Source organism: Trichomycterus rosablanca, chromosome 2, assembly GCF_030014385.1.
Source record: "Trichomycterus rosablanca isolate fTriRos1 chromosome 2, fTriRos1.hap1, whole genome shotgun sequence".
NCBI classification, from domain to species: domain Eukaryota; kingdom Metazoa; phylum Chordata; class Actinopteri; order Siluriformes; family Trichomycteridae; genus Trichomycterus; species Trichomycterus rosablanca.
In genome coordinates this window covers 33,945,223-33,960,862 of record NC_085989.1, presented here as the reverse complement: position 1 = coordinate 33,960,862, position 15,640 = coordinate 33,945,223, and the positions used below count along the sequence as shown (strand labels likewise).

At 36.6% G+C, this 15,640-nt stretch overlaps 1 protein-coding gene across 1 annotated transcript; it reads left to right on the top strand.

Annotated features, from left to right (window-relative positions):
- Positions 1 to 257: 257 nt before the first annotated feature.
- Positions 258 to 12,894, top strand: gmpr (guanosine monophosphate reductase). Its single transcript, XM_062990765.1, has 9 exons — positions 258 to 489; positions 3,417 to 3,536; positions 3,669 to 3,752; positions 5,950 to 6,123; positions 6,229 to 6,310; positions 8,523 to 8,629; positions 10,498 to 10,540; positions 11,447 to 11,606; positions 11,902 to 12,894. The coding sequence occupies exons 1-9, from the start codon at positions 403 to 405 to the stop codon at positions 12,080 to 12,082; spliced, it is 1,038 nt and encodes a 345-aa protein (XP_062846835.1). The 5' UTR covers positions 258 to 402; the 3' UTR covers positions 12,083 to 12,894.
- Positions 12,895 to 15,640: the final 2,746 nt, after the last annotated feature.

The following is a 15,640-nucleotide window of genomic DNA, read 5'->3' as shown; positions in this document are numbered from 1 at the left end:
GATGTGTAGGGATGGGTAGTGTTGATGCTGCTGCGCATACCGCAGTGCTGAGAAGAGATGCTGTGTGTGTGTGTGTGTGTGTGCGAACAGCCCAGTATGCATGTATTTATGCATTTCATCAGCCAGAAGGGAAACGTATCTGCCTCAGCTTTTACTGCTGCTGCTGCCACTCCATGCTGTAAGAAAGGAGGGGGTGGATGGAAACAGAGCAGGGAACAAGCCGGCGAAAGCTAGAGTACAGGGCTCACCAAATAAAGGCATGGGTGCCCAAGGTGGGATGGTCCTCAAAACATTATAAATACGCTGGCCTTCTGCCGATTCGGGTTTGGTGCCTGGAGCTGTGTAGCAGCAAGTGCACCTGCCCAGCTCAGGAGAATCTCATTCACACTTAGGCCTTTAGCCATGCCACGGGTGGACTCTGACCTCAAACTGGACTTTAAAGACGTCCTGCTAAGACCAAAGAGGAGCAGCCTGAAGAGCAGGTCTGAGGTAAGATCAGCTGTGTGTCTGTGTGATGGGAAATTTTGGTACTTGACAAAGTTGTGGGCTGAGTAGTGTTTAGCTTAATGTTTGTGTGCACTAGAGTGAGTGGGTGAGTATGGCAAAACTGACCTTGCTTAGGTCAAACTAATGTGACCAGGCCTAATTATGGCCCATGTTTAGGCTTTTTTAATGTTGATCAGGGCTGATCTGCTTTTTGCCTCTGCTAAACTTCCTACCTCCCCTGCTGTTGATGCAATCTGATTCTAGCCCAGAAACATAACCCCAGGGGAGAGAGCCAGCTTACAAATGGTCAAGCTAAGGTAGGGTAACACGAGCTGAGCCAAGCTGGTGAACTGAAAACATGTTTAAAAATAGGCCTGTGTGCTAAATGCCACAGAACAGATTCCACTCTAAAGAGATTGCTCTTCAACAACAGCTGATCCAGTCACAGTGTATCTAGATGTATTAAAACCCCCACCCTATGAGACTTTCCAAAAAAGGCTTTTCCTAGAAGGTTTCTGGGAGGGAACTGGGTGTTGACTGAAGGGTACATGTTGTTCTGAATGGTTTTGTATTAGGAAACAATCTTGTAGACATCTTTCAGAGCTGTCATTTTAACCCACAAGTATTTTTTTAATCACAATGCATACCAACGGTATTACTGACAAGAAAGTAACACTTGTTTTCACACTAATAAGCTATAAAGCAGAGGTGGAGCTAAAGGGGTGGCTAGAGTGGCACTGACTACACATAAAGGAATAGCCACAAAACTGCATGATTTAAATACTTCTATTAATTTAATAAAATCTTACTTAATTTTTTTGTTAAATATATATATATTTTTTAAACTTTTTTGCACCTCTGTTGATATATGCTAAAAGGTCAAAAGTATGTGGACATCTGCATTTGTGAGTACATAAATGTGTTCAGTGGGTTTAAGGGCAGGGCTCTGTGTAGGCTGTGTACTCATCAAACCATGACTTTATAGACTGTGTTATGTGCACAGGAGCACAGTCATGCTGGAATAGCAGAACAGCATTTCCTAGACTGTTACCACAAAATTGATTTTACGCACCTTAACTTAATAATAAGAAGGGTCTTGATACTGCTGGTTTAGGTACCACCCCAAAAATTTTCACTTAACATGTAAAATTGTGTGTATGCATATTTGCTATTATAAATTTCAATATTTCAGTATATAACCAGACAATTGTCTAATTTCCTGATAACAAAGCTAAATAATCTGCCAATGTATAACCACTAGGCATGAATCAAAATGAAATAAATTATCTTATATTTATAATATTTCTTCATGTTCACTATGAATTTGGAGTCCTGTAGTTCTTTAGTATAACAAATACATGTGTATTTGTAAGGTAATGATACGTTCCTTTTCAAGAAAATGGCCTGAAATAGGTTGCAGTTTGTCTTTCGACTTCACTCGCAAAATCCGTGATGGGACTGAAGCTCCCAGTGATTAAGTGAAGGTGTAGAGATCAAAATAGCTGTCAATCAAAACGGGATTCAGCCTTTCGACTGATCCTCCAATCATCTTGCAGAAGCTCAGCGTCTAGACCCGCCCACAGCTCCATTCACCCCAGAGATGCTCAGCGTCCGGGGGAGGGACAAAATTGTGGCATTTATCCAATGACCTGCGAGTTTCGAAGCAATGAAAAAAAACGTTCCATGCAGTCCCATTGAAGTGAATAGATGCTCAGCTTCTACGGGCAAATGCATTGGCGCAACGGGAATATATGAGAAGTTCGAGTCCGTCGATTTGTGATAAGTAGCTGATTCTGAACGAACTCGTCTTCGAGATGAACGTGTTCTAACGCATTTGTAGTCAATGAAATGTTAACACAACTGTACATATTTGACCATTTAATTTTGGACATTTTAGAGAAAGCTGAGCTTCCCTTGCAGTCTTAGAGAAATCACCACTGTATTATATATATTATAAATTATTTAAAAATCTGTGCTCACTACATTGCTTTTACATTTGTTTTGCTTTCACATCTTGTGTCCCTTATTTTGACTTTTAGAAAATTAAAAGACTAGCAGAAGTCTTAATTGCAATAATACTTCTCACCTATACACACTCTTATAAGGCATGTTAAGATTAAAATTTTTAATTTTAAAAAGTATATATTTTAACGTTAGTTTCATTTTGTTAGGTAATTAAAAAACCAGCATAGAACATAACAGCCACTGGGAAAAAATAAAAACAAACAAGGATTAATCCTTTGAAAAATTAACCTTGCCCTGCATTAAAACATACTCAGGTTTATGTGTTAGACAAATAGTTTTCAAACGTTTTTGACCAAGTACCATCTCTTACCCAAAACCTCTAGAAACCATTAATATGTGCACTTCACATGCACAATGTCTTGCCAGTTCCAGTTATCCCCAAGGTTCAGTTTCATGCTTTGTTTTTTCTTTAAATTCATGATGCTTATCACAGGGTCAAGATTGGCAGTTCCTGCAGCATAACCACATTCCCACATCACTGACCCACCTCCATGCTTTATGGTGGGAATAGTATTGTACTGGTCATAAGCCCTGAATTGACTTGGATTAAGCTGTTGATGAAAATGAAGTCATTATTTAAAAAAAATAAATAAATAAAATTGGCTACAAAAGTGTGATTTTTCTTGCAACCGACACTGTTGTATCTGTAACACTTTTTGATCCTTAAAATCCTGAATTTGATAGCACCCATAAATAAATGCTAATAATGACCATCAATGTTGTCCCACTTTTGAAAAAATTCCAAATATGAGGTACTTTATTTTAACACAGCATTAGTCAGAGCTGCACTTCTTTGGCGCTATGTATGATTGTAACTGAGGTGTTACTGTTTGTTTGGCGTTTGTTTTGGTTTTTGTGTTTGCATGTATTTTTAATGTTGTTACCCTGTTTTATCTTGTGTTAAGGTGGATCTGCAGAGGACTTTCACATTCCGCAATTCAAAGCAGACATACAATGGCATCCCAATCATTGCAGCTAACATGGACACTACAGGTACTTTTGAGATGGCCCAGGTGATGAGCAAGGTGAGCAGTACAATGCATTGTTTTTGCATGTAACCACAATACATACAATCTGTTTTAACATACATAGATCTTAGATATACTGTGTCTACATGTTTAAGTTTGAGACTTTGTATTTTTGCTGCCAACCTTTAGCACACACTCTTCACTGCCATCCATAAGCACTACTCAGTGGAAGATTGGAAGACATTTGCAGCCAATCATCCAGAATGCTTAGAGGTAACATCAAAAATCAAAAAGTAAAACAGTTATTCAGTACTTTCAATGTCTAATAACAGATAACAGTTTAATGTAAGGGAAATATGCATTAGAATAATGTTAATCCACATATTTTATGCCATATTTTTACTGATACAATCTATTTGTACTGCATCAGTGTTGTCTAATGACATTGTATGTTCGATAAACACATCTTAATATGTTTTCTTTGTACTAAGAAAAGAACAGAAAAGCCATAAGGTACTACTTAAACTCTAGTGCAGTTGTTTAATTTAACTAATTAAGGCTTAATATGTGACTACATAATGCAAAAAAAAATGATTCAATCTTTATAGAAAGAACCTAAATTATAAGGCCAAAAGTATGTGGACATCTAACCATAAGCTTGTTGGTCATCCCAGTTCAAAACCAAGTGAATTTGTAGTAAGGATTTGCACATGTGTGTCTGTGAGTGTTTGTGTTTATTCAGTCTAAAGAGCATTTGTAAGGTCAGACACCGATATTGGAATGAAAGGCCTGTCTCACAATAGACAATCCATTTAATCCCAAAGATGTTGAATATAGTAAAGGTCGGGGCTTTGCATGGGCCATTACAGTTCTTCCACACCACACTTTTCAAACCATGACTTTATGGACCTTTCTTTGTGCAAACTTTTGCTGAAAAGAAAAGGGTTTGCAGCTTGCTGTTGGAGGTTAGAAAGATTTCATTGATTTGACTTTATATAGCCGCTTGCAGTGGGTATGGCTAAAAAACAAAACAACCTAAAAACAGTTTTCTTTCTTTTATCAGTGCAGGAAAATCTAAGTAAATCAATTATTGAATCACCACACTCAGATGTTCACCCAACTTTTTTCACTTTATAACAAAACATGTTTTGTTTAATAGATAAACATTCTTTTGAGAAACATTTTTTACTAACAAACAAACAAATTTACTGAAATAATTTTGTAATTACATATTCTCTATTTTATAATTACATATTTTTTCCCATTTCAAGTAGAGGAAATATATATTAAATCTATAAATGTTGAGGAAAACCATATGGAATTGCCTTGTAATTTGCATTTCTATAACTAATACAACAAGCACACGTCTGGACATGCAAATCAGTCTGCAGTGTAAATGCTTACAGACCTAGAATGAGCTGTTGGACTTGTCAAATGCAAAGTAAAAAAAAAACTAAATAAGTAAGTTGCTCTTTATCAGCTGTGTCTGAAATTTAATGCAAGTTTAAGCAAAATGGGAAGGTTAAAAAGAAAAACATATGAATAGATTCATAGAGAGTTCCAGAATGGAAAACTCAGTATGCCTTAAAATCAGTCAATGGTTGTGACAGAAATGTAAGACATTGGCTGAATAAAATGATATTTACATATAGAAAACAAGAGCCAGCTTCTAACCAAAAGAAAACAAGGTTGCAGTGGGTTAATGAGAAGCATTTATAGAGTGATATAAAAAATAAAAGTGATATTTAGTCATGAATCCCCAATCTTTATTGACCAAAGAGCGGATGCTGGAACTTGCTATTCTAACAAAATATATTTAGATGATGACTCCCTGATAAAAACAATCAAATGTCTCCACTCAGTTATGATATGAGATTGCATTGTCAGGTAATGGTTCAGGGGAGATGGCAGTCATGATCTTAACAGTCAATGCATGGGTGTACATAAAAAATTTGGACACTTTTTTCATTCCATTGTTAGAAAATTTATTTTGAGATGTTGTTATTTTTAGGATAATAATGCATCCTGCCACAGAGTGTTGAAGCTTTTCCTCATTAAAGACATGTCAACCCAATGACATATTCTAAATCTTAATCCTATTGAAACTCTGTGGTGGAAATGTAAAAATATTATTCCATGACAAGATTGAGCTGTCAACTGCTATTAAAAAAAATGGCACCAGATTGATGTAGAATACCGTTTTTCATTAGTAAAGTCCATGCCTTAAACAATTCAGGCTGTTTCCTTTACCTATCTGAAAAATAATATGCCTTTAATATTTTTTTTAAATTAGTTTTATGTATGGTTCATATTCAGTTATTAAACCAAATTAGTTTTGTCAGATCTGTGATTTGTTTATTTGCTACAAATAAAAAAAAAATGGGTGAAGCCTATGATGGAATTCCTTTTTGGATAAACACTGATTTTGCTTTAGTTCCAGAATCTGTAGCATTTTATTTCTGATCCTCAGCATGTAGCTGCCAGCTCAGGCAGTGGAAAGGCTGATTTGGAGAAGCTGTGCAGCATTCTACACGCCATTCCACTCATTAAGTACATCTGCTTGGATGTAGCCAATGGATATTCTGAGCACTTTGTGGAGTTTGTCAAAACAGTCCGGGAGAAATTCCCTAACCACACTATCATGGTAGGAGAGCCAGGGGAATTCTTTTTCAAGCATAAAATAACCATCACCTGTTTTTCTGTTTTTACTAATCTCTAATGATTTACTTTATTATGATGGACTTAACAGGCTGGAAATGTGGTGACAGGAGAGATGGTGGAGGAGCTTATTCTGTCAGGAGCTGACATCATCAAAGTGGGGATTGGACCAGGTGTGCATTATTTATTTATTATTATATTATTATTTATTTATTTTATTTAAAAAAAAAACACTGCATGTGCTAATCAGACTGCAGTTTAAATATGATGGAATTTAATATTGTCTTGAAGTGAAAGAAAGAATAGATGTAAATGATTTTATAGACTGTTATACACCAAATGACCAAACATAACGTCACTGTGCACACTATTCGGTACACCTGTCTAGTATGTACATTCACTGATTATTTTATAAGCTAAACCTACAAAAAAACTTTGTGGGTATTCAGTGGTTGTTGTCCATCTGTTGCTCTGTACAATTTGTCTTTTTCCTAAACCCCATTTGTCTATCAAAGGGGTTTGGGTGGTGGACTATTATTATATTCGACTAATATGAGCGTATGCGCTGCAGCAGTGTTGTTGAATGTTTAAAACACTTTAAAGTCAATGCTGGGAGTATAATATTCCATCACAGGGCTTCTGCCTTCCCACCTCAGAAAAGCCTATTGTGTCTGTGTACACACCCGGCCAGCCAATAGCAGAGCTGAGATTCTAACCCAGATCTTAGCTGTGGTAGGCTAGTGTAACAGACTGCTGTGCCACCTGAACGCCTGAGTAAAGTAGTGCTCCAACCAAAAATCTAAAGCCAACAGCATCCTGTGATCAGTGTCCACTGATTTAAAACAAATATTACTATACCCCCACAACGAGTGCTAGTAGAGTACAGTGGTATCTTGAAACTCTACGTCAGTTGGCTCTGGGAGTGGCGTCAAGTTTAAAAAATGTTTCAAGGTATTTTTTCCCATAAGGATGTATGGGAAACCTGTTAATGTGATCCATGGTCCTGTAGAACTGCTTATATTTTAGGCTAATGTAAAATAATGGGGTTGGTTTTTACACTTATACACAAAAAATAACAAAAGTTTGTATAATATAAAACACTGAAATACAATTAAACAGTTATAAATCAATTAAAAAATATATATAATAAAACTTGCACTTTACCTTTACTTCTTTATTGTCTTCTTATGCTTCTTAATCACGGAGATGCTTGATCTTGGAATACCGTATTCCTTAGCGAGTTCAGTAAGGGCGCATTCACATGACAAGCGGCAAAACCGCTTTTGCGCTGGCTGTGCTGTTATTTCCTATGGAGTTATTTCCTATGGCCAGTGATAGCTCAGTGGTTAAGGTACTGGACTAGTAAACAGAAGGTTGCCGGTTCAAGCCCCGCCACCACCAAGTTGCCACTGTTGGGTCCCTGAGCAAGGCTCTTAACCCTCAATTTGCTTATCGTGTTCAGCTCATTGTGTAAGTCGCTTTGGATAAAAGCGTCTGCTGTAAATGTAAATGAGTGTGACAGCGCACAAAGCTTAACGTGACTTATTGTACTAAAACAACGAGTGAGGAATTTCATTGGTGGAGAGAACTTATGACCAGTAATAATTAGGATAAGTTTACTGTTTCTATGTCATTCTTTTAATACAGTAAGTCACATCAAGCTTTTTTAACAATAAGCGTTTTAAAATTCTCTCAGAAAAGCTGATTCTCACCATTTCTCAGAACCCTGAGCTAGGAAAATCCAGCTAAACACAGATACATGTGGATGCTATCAGAGTGAATTTGACGGTTATTCCACACAATGCAGATTTGTCTCATATTCGCACTTTGATGACATTTTACAAATTTCTCGATGAAGGGCATCGAGTTTCAAGAATTTCAAGTTTAGGGGATGTCGAGTTACAAGGTACCACTATATTTGTTCTTAAGAGGTTAGTCAATTAGTAAGTTTAAATACTAGAGGAAGATTACCAACACATGTGCCAGTGCATGAAAAATTTCTCTAAAAGTCCTAGTCTCCAACTGTATACCCACAACAAGTGCTAATACAGTATTTGTCTTTAATAAAGATTTAAACAATATTTAAAAATCTTAAGAAACATTTCTGCACCAGACACACTCTTACCAAAACTACACACATTACCATGTTGTGATTTGCCAGGTGAAGAATATCTGGCTTAAAGCATAGTGTCAACTCTAATGTAAAGCTGTGTGGTGTAGGTATAATCCACCAAACATTTTGAATAAGCAGAAATAAATATGCTGATTCAGTGTCAAGATATATTTGGATATATGTGTAAGGAACCAAGAGAACCCCATTAATCATCTACATTTTAAAAGAATTGTGTGTTCAGCAGAAGTGAAACGTTAACCCTGTGTCTGCAGGTTCTGTATGTACCACCCGTATCAAAACTGGAGTGGGCTACCCACAGTTGAGTGCTGTTATTGAGTGTGCAGATTCAGCTCATGGACTTAAAGGGCACATTATCTCTGTAAGTATTTCATAACTGTGTGAATGTTTAACCCAGACAAATACAGTGCTGTAAAAACTGATTTGCCCTTTTCTCAGATTTTTTAAAAATATTTGTCACACATATGTTTCAGATAATTAAAACACTTTTAATATTAGACAAAGATAACCCAAATAAACAATAGGTAATTATTTCATTGATTGTAAGAAAAAGCTGTTCAGCCATACCTGGCCCTATGTAAAAAGTAATTGCCCCTTGGCTACTAAATCAACCAGTTAACCAAATTCAATTGACAGTTGGGTTCACTTTTCTAACCACAATCAGGCATGATTACCACCAGACCTGTTTTAACAGAACCTGTCTGGTAATGTGAAGCAGGCTAGAAGTTCTCAAAATCAGCACATGATGCCACATTGTAAAAAGATTCAAATACAGATGCAAAACAGTCTGTGTCAGTGAAATCTACCAGTCTGGAAAGGGTTACAGTGAGCCACAGTGAGAGCCATTATCTGTAGGTTGTGTACCAGGTTTAAGTGGGTGCAGAATGGTTGTACCGGCCTAAGTTGGCAAACGCGATATAAAACTGGCTGACACTTCCCCACATGCCCCAAAACACAGCAGGAGTGGTGTCTGCCTTGACACCTAAGTTAGTACCAGCTCCACTTGTGTGTTGTGTTGCTGTTGTTATTGCTGTGCTTTTTTGTGGAACACAGAGACAAAAAAGCAAAGGTCTTTAAAGGGAGATTGTGTAGCAAGTTGCTAGCTTGCTAAGGGCTAAGATGTAAACAATCATTTTGTTTTTCTTGTTATTTTGTATAGTTTGTTTATAGACTGATGTGCTTTTGTTTGTTTGCCATCTAAATGTGCCTTGGTGTTTTTGGTTACCCTGGCCTTCTTGTGTAAAAACATAGTCAAACATAGATCTGGCTTTCTCCACACTTGATTCACTTCAAGAGCAGATTTCCTTGTTGGGGAATAATGCTGATCAGGGTTTGGCTCTTCGTACACAAAGCTGATCCACATTTGAACTCGCCTTGTGCAGGTGAAAAGAGGCAGTCGGTACTGCACACGTGTTGGAGGGGGTGTGTATCAGTTGCGAAGCTCCTCAGTCAGCAGTGAAGGGTTGTATCGGTAGAGGTAAAGCGTAACGCAACCAGGGTAACTGGATACTTTAAGATTAGGGAGAAAATTGGGAGATAAAGAGAAAAAGTAAAATAAACATATTTCCTAATGCCTTGTCCTTGACTTTACCAACGCCACAATATATTTTTTAGACCAATCTGTTTGCAGACAATTGGAATTACACATGGTTGTGGTGAAACAGCATCATACAGTTACATAAAAGTTACATTAATTTAATGATTTACCAATTATACAATGGAATAAAATAATACAATATTAATAAATGCATGTGCATGGTCAAATAAATGCATTTTATAGAAAGAATGGATTTGAAGTAAATATATCAATGTTACAGTGAATATTACCCTCATTATAGGTAAATTATTAATTTTATGAGCATGCTTTTGGAAGCTGCTTTTTTATAATTATATAATTATAATTTACAAAATACCCCAGAAGCAACTTTTCATTTCTCTTTTGTGATGTAGCTAGTATACAAAATGTGTTTATTAAAATAGATTTAAAGTTGCACTTACATGATTTTATCAAAAGAGGGCAGCATTTAGCTTTCTGTGCTGGGCATCAAAGAACACGAGACTGGAGATTTAATTGAAAAGCTAATGGTAACGTTTAGGACATAATTGTTTCTGGAATATACGCTTTTAAAGATTCCTTTACACTAACTCATCTATTTAACAGAAATTAGATATGCCGAGATTTAGTTACAGTTCCTGGATCTGTGTATTAAGCTGCTCTCACTTTTCCAGGACGGAGGCTGCAGCTGTCCGGGTGATGTTGCCAAAGCCTTTGGTAAGTCAATTTCTCTGCTTAATTATATCATCAAGCTGTTGTCACAAGTTAATCTATAATCAGTGGAAGAATTATTAAAAACGACAAAACTCACACCTGTAATTTTCAAGAAGAACAGGTTGCCAGATTGGGCACATTGCCCAATGTATTTACATTGCTCACAACAATCTAGGGAAGTGTCATGGTGTGGGCAACCTGTTAGCTGCTTCACTGTGAGAAGTCAATTACATTAGAGCAAAAAATCTATCCCATACCATCCCATACCATCCCATACTCAGGTTACTTTCTTGCTAATGAGATGTTGTAAAGATCATTAAATGATTGAACTAACATCAACATAATCAATTATAACCTAATCTATTTAGAATAGAGTTTTTAATTCATTAGTAAATAACAGTTTTGTAAAAATACAAGCACATTTTAATTACATTTTCTGTTTGTTAAGAAATTATTACTTTTTAATGTGTATGTATTGTGTTTATTTAAAATATTTTATAAACAATTTATTTGCTTGGTTTTGTTTTTTGGATAAGGACTTATATATAAATACACTGTATATAAGGACTAATAATTTTGAAACAATTTAATCATTTTTGCCATCTCATAGCTATGTACTTATATATTTTTTAAATAATTATAATTTTATTTTTATATTTGTAATATTTATTTTTCATTGTTGTGTTCTACTCTGTACATGGTTTAACATCTTTTGGCACAAATTATGCTTTACTGGATCATCTGTCCAATTTTGTTTGCACTTATTTCTTGCACTTATTACTTGTTTACAGTGATTTTTATTAGTAATTTACAGAGATATTTTTATCCGTGCCTTACAGAAGTATCTAAAGTGTAAAGGAAAAAAATGTGAAATTACAGTTTTTCTGTGTGTTATTGTTGGTCTTGTAGGTGCAGGGGCAGATTTTGTCATGCTAGGAGGAATGTTAGCAGGCCATGACCAGTGTGCCGGTGAGCTCATTGAAAAGGATGGAAAGAAATTTAAGCTGTTTTATGGTATGAGCTCCGACACAGCCATGAAGAAATACGTTGGCGGTGTGGCAGAGTACAGGTGAGGAGATGTACTGGTCCTTGTCACTCACTGTCAACTAAGAAACAGAGGCTCTGATAACAACACTGCAGTAACCCAAGGCCAGACTGACACATTCCCCACATTTCACAGCAGCTGGTAATAAATTACATTCTAAGAGTATAAACTGTAGTTTTTTTATGTCCTTCCTGCTTTCTGTCCACCAACATCCAACCAAAGACACAAAGTCACCTCATTATTCATTTTACAATGATTTTGCAATCTATTGTTTTAAACGTTTGTTGTAAATTTGTATGAAACTTCGTTGTATCTCTAGGGCTTCTGAGGGCAGGACTGTGCAGGTGCCTTATAGAGGTGATATAGAGGACACAATCAGAGACATCCTGGGTGGCCTGCGCTCAACCTGCACATACGTAGGAGCAGCCAAACTCAAGGAGCTGAGCCGCAGGACCACATTCATCAGAGTTACACAGCAGTCCAGCCAAATGTTTTCTTAGAGCCATATAGTGCATCCAGCTTGCACATTGTTCCTGTACTATAAACATCAACGATTTAGCTAACATACAGGTAAAAATCCCCTACCACCCTTTTGATGTTAGCGCTCTGTTTGAACAAAGAAAATGATTCACACTCATATATACAGCCTATACAGCCCACAGAACCTCATTGTTTGGTCAAAATCGTTCATTTTCTGCATGTGCCGTAGGTACAGAAATCTCTCTTTTCTTAATGAAGTCTGTAGACAGCTGTATTATACTTGCATATGAGCCATGCTCTGCTGCTATTTGTTTCTCTGGGAAATATTATTCTGAAAATGAGCATGATTCAGCCTTTTGTTAATGTAAGTCATTAAGCTCCCCAAACATGGCTGGTATAATAGTGATGAAGAAGTGTACGTCATGATTTAAGCCCTATAAAGTTACTATGTTGGGGAAAATATTCATTTAAACTATGCAATAACATTAACACTGTAATAATACAGGCCAGTATAAAAGCTACGTTAATAAAGTAATAATACTACATGTTAATATATTCTGTTAATTAATAACATTTTAGTTAATAAACAATTTCCAAACTGGATTGCCATTAACACATTCGGAGCATCTTTTCTGCAGATTTATTAATTAATATTGGTGAATATTGGTAAATGTACACTGGATATGACAGGATGTAGCATTGGACTGAAGAAATGTGAAAAGCTGCAGTGCCTACCCTCATTTTAGTTTGTGCAATTAAAAAAATATGCACTTTTATTCCAATCTGTTATCACTGTAACGAAGAAGTAATAAAGTAAAACATCTCTTTGTGACTCCTGTTTTTTGCAAAGTGTTTTCTTTGCATTACATAAAATAATAATTATTCTTGTATGTACTTGACTTTTGAAAAGATGTGACAGTATAAAAAATGCTAATAAAAACAGAAAGTCGTGGTTTGTAAATCCACTGTACTAAATTCACTGTAAAGAGAAAATATTTAGTTTTACCTATTCTAAAATTGATGCCTATAAAAATAAGTTGGGATGTGGCATTATATTATAGTATTACTATAATATACAGTAAATGAATAAAACAAATAAAAGGAAACTAACTAACCTGAAGGTTTATCTGACCTTTCTCCTATTCAGAAAAGAAAACACAAAATATGAACCATTATGAAGGCCCAGTACAGTGGTTGAGCTAAAGGTAGGCATGACAGAAAATGTTGCTTTTAAAACTGGATCAAGTGTTTTCATAAAGTGTTTGTAAAGCATGTTCAGGCCGGCATCAAATATTGTCACATTAAATATTTAAGTACAGGTCAATGCAGATTATTTTAAAATTCTGTTTTTCATTTATTTATTAGGATTTTAACGTCATGTTTTATACACTTTGGTTACATTCATGACAGAAACGGTAGTTACTCGTAACACAAGATTTATTAGTTCAAGTTTTAATTTAACACAGTCATGGACAATTTTGTATCTCCAATTTACCTCACTTGCATGTCTTTGGACTGTGGGAGGAAACCGGAACTCCCGGAGGAAACCCACGCAGACACAGGGAGAACATGCAGACTCCACACAGAAAGGACCTAGACCACCCCACCTGGAAATTGAACCCAGGACCTTCTTGCTGTAAGGCAACAGTGCTACCCACTAAGACACCATGCTGCCCCTAAAACTCTGTTTTAAAACAACAATACTGAAATAAGAGGTGATATAAGACAAGAGCAGTCACATTTTCATATTTTGAAATGCCCCAGGGCAATTATTTCCAATCATACCAGAGCAGCATTCTGACTGAGTGGGAAGAGACCCATAACATCAAATCTTTAAATGTGTTGTAGGTTGTTTTGAGTTATAAAATAAACTATAAAGCATATTTTGCAGATGCTTTAACCAGAGCACATTTACATTATTTAGACTTCTGCCAAATTTTTCATTTATATGTTCAATTATATTATTATATAGTTATATAATTTGTACACAGCTTTGGCTGCACTGGTTTAATGTTCAGAGAAGTGAGAAGTTACGCAGGTGCTAAGTGAGATGGATAATTGTGTTAGACCCGCATTGCTAGCAGTGGTGTGGGTTTCAGTGACTGATTAGATCTGATTATATCTTTCGCTGACACTTATTTAAATGAATGAGCCAGCTACTAATGGAAGCTGATACTCAAGACAGCCTCCTCATCTCTAACACCCACACTCCATTACTGCCTCTGTCAGAAACTGCCAAAACATTGCCATGGCTCCCTCTGCTCTAACGCTGTCTTTTACTAATGGAGGGCATAACATTAGATGTACATATGATGGTTGTTATGATTTAGTGCTATGTCTAAAATATCAGAGGCAGATTTGCATTGATTGAGTAGTGCCTGGGAATTATGATTGAGTATACGAGGAAGATGGGTTGTGATTCACCACATCATGCTAGACACTGTTAGAGAAATGTCAGTTGTTCATCAGTTCAAAAAGAAAATTTTAAACTCAACTACAAAAAAACATACATAATATTGTGAAAAGATTCAGAAAATCCGGAAAAACTGTGGAATCTTTGTGACTTGTGATAAATGTAGCTTGGGAGTACTTCGGTAAACTGTTTTCACTTAACTCAGTTTGCTGCTGCATCAAAACATTCACTTAATTCATTGTCTGTTTTACCACAGCTTTATCCAATTTAAGGGTCACGGTGGGTATAATTCACTGGGCGAAAGGCAGGAAACACTCTGGACAGGTTGCCAGTCCATCACAGGGCAAAGACACATACACACATTCACACACGTACCTAGGGGGACCTGAGTATCTCCAATTATCCTGACTGCATGTCTTTGGACTGTGGGAGGAAACCGGAGCACCTGGAGAAAACTCACGCAGACACAGGAAGAACATGCAAACTCCACACAGAAAGGACCAGGACCACTCAACCTGGGAATTAAACCCAGAATCGTCTTGCTGTCCTATAGATCAGAATCAAGACATGCAACCTGAAATTCTATTACACAGAGAAAGATATACAGTGTATCACAAAAGTGAGTACACCCCTCACATTTCTGCAGATATTTAAGTATATCTTTTCATGGGACAACACTGACAAAATGACACTTTCACACAATGAAAAGTAGTCTGTGTGCAGCTTATATAACAGTGTAAATGTATTCTTCCCTCAAAATAACGCAATATACAGCCATTAATGTCTAAACCACCGGCAACAAAAGTGAGTAAACCCCTAAGAGACTACACCCCTAAATGTCCAAATTGAGCACTGCTTGTCATTTTCCCTCCAAAATGTCATGTGATTTGTTAGTGTTACTAGGTCTCAGGTGTGCATAGGGAGCAGGTGTGTTCAATTTAGTAGTACAGCTCTCACACTCTCTCATACTGGTCACTGAAAGTTCCAATATGGCGCCTCATGGCAAAGAACTCTCTGAGGATCTTAAAAGACGAATTGTTGCGCTACATGAAGATGGCCAAGGCTACAAGAAGATTGCCAACACCCTGAAACTGAGCTGCAGCACAGTGGCCAAGATCATCCAGCGTTTTAAAAGAGCAGGGTCCACTCAGAACAGACCTCGCGT

Coding starts and splice junctions, on each gene's coding strand:
- gmpr (XM_062990765.1), top strand. CDS start 403: ATGCCACGGGTGGACTCTGACCTCAAACTGGACTTTAAAGACGTCCTG. Junction 490..3,416: donor GCCTGAAGAGCAGGTCTGAG/GTAAGATCAGCT, acceptor TCTTGTGTTAAG/GTGGATCTGCAGAGGACTTT. Junction 8,630..10,497: donor TTAAAGGGCACATTATCTCT/GTAAGTATTTCA, acceptor TCACTTTTCCAG/GACGGAGGCTGCAGCTGTCC.